Source organism: Euleptes europaea, chromosome 2, assembly GCF_029931775.1.
Source record: "Euleptes europaea isolate rEulEur1 chromosome 2, rEulEur1.hap1, whole genome shotgun sequence".
NCBI classification, from domain to species: domain Eukaryota; kingdom Metazoa; phylum Chordata; class Lepidosauria; order Squamata; family Sphaerodactylidae; genus Euleptes; species Euleptes europaea.
In genome coordinates this window covers 73,488,041-73,495,692 of record NC_079313.1, presented here as the reverse complement: position 1 = coordinate 73,495,692, position 7,652 = coordinate 73,488,041, and the positions used below count along the sequence as shown (strand labels likewise).

Genomic DNA, 7,652 nt, shown 5'->3' with positions numbered 1-7,652 from the left:
CAGAATGTACCATCCAGTAAAAAGCAAGGTCTGAATGCATAATAAATGGTAGTTGTGATTGCACCAGCAAATTACACATGTACATAATGGAAACAAACAACATTACCATGGAAAATTCCTAATGTTTCAATTCCACTTCAGAAATAATACCATTGAATTTTTGGAACTCTAAAATCTAGGGAGTAATTTATATGAGGAGAATTTCAGAAGCATCCTTGTCACAGAAAACATTTTTAAAGACTGGTAAGTGGTGGTGGGGACAGAAATTTCTGTGTAGTCGAGATATAAACTTCAATCCAAATGAATGTTTCCACAGGAAGAAGGATGTCCATCTATGCAGTGCAGCTTTCTCTCCTCCCCCTTCTGCTATAGCCTCAAATCCTCCCCCACCCCAAATGGCATTCCCAGCAGACAGGGCCTCCTAGGAACTGCATTTTGAAGGACATTTTAGGCTACAGAGGGGACACAAAACAAAAAATTCATCATGATCCAGGAGTAGGGATGCCAACTTTCAGGTGATATGGAATCAAAATTATGCACTTGCAAAAAACTGTAATTCTGAGTCTGAATGTTTGAGATCCTTATAATGCTTCGTAAGGGGTGCCTCCATATTCAAATTTCTAATTCTAGACCTGTGCTCCCCAATGCGAAGCTTGTTGGCCCTCTTCGTCTTGCCCACATACAAAAGACCACAGGGGCAACGGATTAAATAAATAACACATTTACTGTTACAATTACTAAAGTGTCTTAATGTAAAAGTAAAGCCCGTTCAGAATTACAGAATTACAGTTTTTTGTTATATGGCAGTATCGTGGAAGGTCCTTTCAGAGTCAGGATATGGATAGAATATTGTCACAACAAGAGTCTCGCTTTATCTTTTTATTTGACACTATTTTCCCCAATGGTTTAAATTCTTATATGGATCTTTCCAGTTTCTTATAAATTGCAATGGCGCCTGCTCACCACAATATACGGTAATATCTTGTAAGACCCAAGAAACTACTGACACCTGTGGAATCAAGAAAATATATAAATAACACTTGGCATAAGTCACTTTAGACGCTTTATAAAGTTGTCCACATTGAATGCAAGCTTAAAAGCTTTATTCCCATAAGGGTATGTATATAATAGTATTTTAAAGAATTTAAAGACTTTACTTGCATTTTATATAGATATTATTGGTGGTTTTGCATTTTCCTTTTTCTTGTCTAGGTTTGATTGGCACACGGAAATATTTGAAGCTTGAAAAAGATTATGAAATGGGGATTTTACCGGAAGCCCATTGCGGTTGATAACCACTCCGTTGCCCAGCTCATACTTACCTTTTTTGGACGTTTGGACTATTGCCTATGCATCTATTTATATGAATATTTAATCTTGTGATTTTACTGTATTGCATAAGCATTTATTTATACCTAGACTTACCTTTGGGAATTGTAATTGTGAACTTCGGTCTGTTGTTGCTTTCTGCTCTGTTGAATTGAACACGTATTTATTCTTGCACTTAGAGGTCGTTCCTTTGAATAGACCGTTTTGCTATTCAGCTTGAGTTTGTGCTTTTATTACTAGCATTGCAAGTGCATAATTTTGATTCCATACCATCCTTCAGTGTACTTGTAGCCTATATTTGATTACTAACTTCCAGGTGATGGCTGGAGATCTTCTGCTATTGCAAATGATCTCCAGGCGACACAGATAGGTTCCCCTGGAGAAAATGGCCCCTTTGGCAATTTGACTTTATGGCATTGAAATCCCCTCCCCTCTCCAAACTCCGCCCTCCTCAGGCTCCACCCCCAAAATCTCCCAATATTTCCCAACTCGGAGCTGGCAACCCTATCCATGAGCAGAAACCCTTATGCCTGTGGAAACACCCAACTAGATTCAAGCCATTATATAGTGATTCCCAGCAATCTCAATCTGCACTGCATCCCTGGCATACAAAGTGATATAGTGAATGCATTCCAAGCTGTCTATATGATAGTGTCCAGAAGAGGCAAGTGATGGGCCTGAAGAAAAGAAATACTGAAGATGGCATTCAGGCTGTTTTGGCAAGTCTTGATCGTAGTAAGCAAATGTGCCAGGGTAGAAGATTCAAGGGAAGGAGAAATCATAACTACCATTTTTAAATATGAAGGTGTTGTTAAGAGAAGATGAAGATGTACTGTGAGAAAAGAGTGAATGAAAATTAAGAAATTAACACTGATTCCATGTGAATTTAAATGGAAAACAAATAAAGGAATCCTAAGCGAAAATTAGATAACCAACCCCATCAGTCAATGAAGGAATACAGAGGCCACCTAAAATTAAGAAGTAAACACAAGAAACAGCTGCAGTTAACTCTTTATTCAAGACTCCCAGAGCAAACCAACAGGTTTCTCCTGGTTTCATATATAAACAAAAAATGAATGCATTCAAACAGCAACAATATTCACAAGTTTTGTTTCATTCAACATGTTAAACTGACATTTTCCCCCTGCACCCCATAAACCAAACTTCAAGTCTTCAATTGGAACCTCATGAAAATCAACAAACAAACAAACAAAAAGTTTAATTCACAGAACATATAGGAATGTGAATCCTATGGGTGTACTGCTGGTGGGATGGGATCTTTCCCTGCCTTTCTTTTCCCCCATCAGCTTTCTGTAAACGCTCTGGGAGTGGGGAACCCTCACCGACAGAAGGCAATGTGGGACAGGGCACATCAGTGAGGAGGCGAATCATGAGAGATCACCCCCCTCCCTCTTTCATCAGTTCAACAGCCACGGATACAGCCCATAGTCCTCCCCCTGCTGCCTTTTAAACCATACCTTTGAAAGGGCATTTTAATTAACAAACTCTCAGTGTTATTCATTATTCTGCTTTATAGCCTCTAAAGAGCCAGAAGTGTGATGTTTAAATACATTGCATTCAGCGCACTGCAGTATTTTGCCCCTCCTTGAAAATGCATATAATTTAACCACAAACCTTGAAATTATAATATGGAATTGTGTTTTTACCAATTTCCTTTTCTATGGGGTCAATATATTTCTCCCTTCCTATTTTCCACTTCTCAAACTAATTGTCTGATCCAGCTTAAGTGCATATGAGTGTGTAAACCGGCTTCAGCGTATGTATCCATAGCTGGATTACAAATTGCATGCACAACTGGATGCTTGTATATAACAACACCCATAATTCTGTTGTTAGAACTGTACATGCATGGTCCTGGTCAGAAAATTGGTCATCATGCTTATAAAGTATTTCGAACAGGGCTGGAGTTATAGTTTTCTTTTCTCCCTTTCCCCACTAAGTTGTTGAGTAGTGTAATTGGTGGTTTTCTAACACATGTACACAATTAGACTGGGACCAAAGAGTGTAGGTTGTAGACTATAACCAAAATGTAGAACATGCCACTGTCCAGATACATGGGACCATGTTTTTTCTTAGACTTCTGTTTGTTCTCATGTTCCTTTTTCCCGATTCTCTTGTCTTTAAGACATATTTAAGGAAGCAGGATTATCTGATACAAAGACACAAGCCTTTGTGATATTGAATAAAATGTAACTTGTTCGGTTAGCCATCAAGTCCAGATTCTTTTAGGGCGTTCCGGTCATTAATAAAAGTTTCCATATGCACACTGTCATTCTTTGCATTGGCTACGCAACAAAAGATCCAATGAAGAAACCAGAGGGTGCTTCCCCAGTATGACAGATATCACAATGTACCTGGGAGCATACCTGAATCCACGCAAATTAATTACTGCAACATACATCACTTTCAAATGATGCTTGCAATCTGAGACCAAGAAATACAGAAATCATGCAACATCACAGAGAACTTCCCCTGGTTTCCTCAGCACTTCAAAATGTTGCAAGGAAAGGCTTTTTTTAACTTGCTCTTTAAACTAAAAGCCTTTAATGTTGCAGAAACACTGTTTTTTGAGGGGAAAGACTTGCGATTAATCGACCAATAAGGATATCAACAATAACGTTTTTACTTAATGCTCTGCTCCTCCCTCTCATCAAAATATTTGTCTGGAAGGAGGAACAGAATCCATTCCAAACCTGAAAGTGTTGATTCAGGCTTCTCTGAATTGTGTGTGGTTTCAATTGTTTTATGGTGAGTTAATGTTCTCCTTAGGACTTGCCTGGATTTTCTTCTCTGGCTTGCTGGCAGCTTGGTAATTTCCTGGGCCCCGATTGTAGCCATATCTACAGGAGGATGCTTTTTCCTTCCTGCCAATGGTAAAGAAGACAAGAGAGAGCAGAGCTATGCTACTTGAATTTCACTTGATTGAGCAACAAGAAGTTATGTCAGGGGCAGTGCTTTAGCATTTGGTTTTCTTTGGACAACATAGCACAGGAAAGTTATGGTATGTTTGTAATATTTGCTTTGAAAACATGTAAGTAAAACATATGGAAAGCAAACTGACACCCCTGAAGTAGGCTGCAGCAAATCCACTAACCTTTCTTTTAAAAGCACCTTGTGCTTTTAACCTTATCTCCAAGGTTGCTGCCCAGTTTCAGAGAGAAATTTCCCAATCTCTGTCTCTCAGGTTCAAACTGTAAAACATTTCTCTATCCCCTCCCACTAGGTCAAAAGGACAGTTAGGGAGATTTCCTAGCCATCAGGATACATTCATGTTCTTGTATTAAATTAACACTAGCAATTGAGGTTATATCAGCAGATCATTTCTGACCAATAACAAGCAATCATCTTAGCAAAACATGGTGAGCCAGAATCCTTAACACCTGACAACTTTAAATGCCTTCATCACAGGGATGCACAAACACAATGTCAAATGAAGTTTCTTGTTTCCGGAAAAGACTGGCAAGTTTAAAGCATTTTTTAAAAAATGAACCAAGAGGCACAGCAGCTAATGAAAGTTAGTCCATTGGCAGGAAGGCCAGTTATGAGCAATGAAAACAAATTTTAAATGGTTAGAAGCTCTTAGCCATTAACTCACAGAGTATTGATTTTCTGACAGGTGCAAACATATTTTCGTCTGGTAAGTGCAAATGACCCATCAGGGAATAGAGAGGAATCTGGCTTGAAAGAATCACTTTGGAATAATGCACCCAGAAATTTTTGAAATTAGTCATTTGGGTGTGGCATGCCCATAAAAGCAATCTTACTCCAATGAATACTTTTGCCAGTGGAAAAGGTAGGTGGTAGAGTAAAAAATAACAACAATGAGATGGGTATATACAATCAGGAGGGAGTGTCTTCTTATTCCTATACTTCACAGATGAAATCAGGGACTATGCCAGCTAGGTTGGGATGCTTGTTAAGATAAGGACTATAATAGCAGTCCTGGTCATTTATGCATGGGTACTTGGACTCACATTTGCCCCCTGTTGGACTCAGTTGTTCCTTGGAATTCTGCACGAGTTTTCCGCCCATTCGAAATGACCTTGCTGCCAGCCCTCACAATGTCCGGGTCTTCCCATTCCTCTGCTAACCCAACTCTTCCCTTTCCCCTGAGCTCAGCCTGGCTGAAATCTGTGTGCAAAAAGCAAAGCACGGGACACAGAAGATGGGCTTCTCTCACAGCCAATCACAAAGCAGTGTGTAAAGAGGCAGGGATTCAAATGCTTCCTGCTTCTTCTGAGCTCTTTCTGAGCAAAAGAAAGGCCTTTTAAAACCAGGGCTTGGATTTCTCCCCCCCCCCTTCTTTCAGACTGCTCTGTTTTTTGTTCTTAAAATGCTTTTTTATGTGGCAATTGGGTTTGGGGGGGAATCTTCTCTCACAGTGTGCACTGCGAAGTAAGCCAATTACAAAGCAGCATTTAAAGGGGCCGGACTTGATTTGTGTTTGGAGACTGCTGGTGTAGAGATTCTCAACTGGAAAGTGTGGGTCCAGCCAGCAACGAGCCTCAGGTAAAACTCCCTTGCATAAATGATCACTGAGAGCAGTAACTCAATCAACTACCAGTTAAAGATCTTTATCAATAAGGGAAAAAACTAGGATAAGCACTGTTGTGACTCAGAGGGATGTGCATGAGTCAGAATATCTCTTGGTACTTCTCAAGATAAAGCAGTTGACCTACCAAGCTTTCTTTTTCTTGTGGCTGGGCCCAAAAGGCACAATCTAGCTCTCTGTGTTTGCTGCGTTTGTATCCATTCAGCCTATGCTCAAAATATGGGGCTTCATTGTTTCAGCCAGCATTTAGATTTCTAAGCCCTTGACAGGGTAATTGTTGTAATAGGGTATTTTGGTGAGCCCTCTGCTGGAGGCTGTCCAAGCAATGCAAATCTCTCTGAATTCTGTAAATGGATCCTTTTCACTGAGCCCACACAAATGTGTCACAATTTAAAATTGAAAGGATTTCCCCCCCTTTAGCAGCAGCTACCAGCACCGAGATCTGCGTTTAAAATGTGCAGACGCACGTAGGAGTAAAACTGACAGATTATAATTATCAATAGACAAGGGGGGGAAAACAAAAATTAATTTCCAAGGCAAAACATATAATTTGCCTTTAAACTGCAATAGCTATTCCATTCCTCATGCAATTTACTGCTTCAAAAATCAGCCTTAAATTGTCTGGGATTCCAGCCTCTCTCCCCTGCACCAATTGCTTTGACCTGTTGGGATGTAACATATACTTTGATATGAACACAAATGGACAGAAAGCACATGAAAATGCAGCACGGGTAGATGCAAGCATCTATAAGCTAAGGCTACTTTTCAGGTTGATTGTGTCGTATCAAATGTAAACAATATGGAAGCTCTCCCCTGGATATTACAGCTGCTACCCTATAGGTGCTCATGATGGCTGCACAGTCTCTTTCACAGGAGTTCTTCTTGTGCCTTTGGGGAATATGTTTCAGTTGCCATCAAGTTTTAAAATCCAAAGGTAGGTTTCATATATTTTTTTTGCAAAAAAAAAAAAAAAACCCAAATCTTTTCTTGATTTCACATGTTGGTTTCATATTGATTAAAGTTATAAGTATAAAAAGGAGACAGACAAGCCACAGACTCACACCCCGCCCCCCGCCCCCCCCCGGCAAGAATTTTTGCATGAGCCACGGCAAAATCTTGAACCTGAGTCATTCCTTATCATCAGAAATTGAAGGATGTGTATTTTATGCAAATTCTCTCGGTCTGTGATGACATTTAATTAAATTGGATTTACTAAACTGCTCAGAAAGTCTGCTTTCCAATTATCTAGAGCGTCTCACAGGTGGGTTATTTCTGTGCTCTGGTGTAGTCACTGAAAAGGCATGGCACTGTGGCTCAAAGATGTGGTGAACCCAGTCCCTTTCCATAAGCTACAAAATAGAAAGAGGAATATAGCCTAACCTCACTGGTTCTAATAAAACTGATAGAACCACTGAAAGATTCAGGAGTCACATCTATTTACAATTCAAATATGACTTGCAAGGTATTTCCTTAATAGCTGACTGCAAAAGAATGGGTTCCCAGCTGTTCTTAATATGCATTCTTAATATGCAGTTGAGGAATACATAATTGAGAAGACTGTTATGTCAAAATCTGCTGCTTTTCAAAGTTTCTGTGATCTCTTCAGACTGGAAGGAAGTTTGAAATGGGAGTTCAGTCACTTGCACTTGACGGAAAATTGCAAGCAGCACTGAACACATGAAAAACTGTTTACCTTTTCAAAACATTATATTGCAAACATTAGATTGTTAGTCTATTATTGTCACATAAA

The 7,652-nt window shown here is 39.5% G+C and overlaps 1 protein-coding gene across 1 annotated transcript in view; it reads right to left on the bottom strand.

Annotated features, from left to right (window-relative positions):
• Positions 1-4,056: 4,056 nt before the first annotated feature.
• BEND5 (BEN domain containing 5) overlaps positions 4,057-7,652 on the bottom strand; it is a 1,050,378-nt gene continuing 1,046,782 nt past the window's right edge. The window contains exon 13 of the mRNA XM_056844383.1: positions 4,057-4,214. Within this exon, the coding sequence (XP_056700361.1) occupies positions 4,094-4,214 (121 nt within the window). The 3' untranslated portion in view covers positions 4,057-4,093. The remainder of the gene's footprint in view (positions 4,215-7,652) is intronic.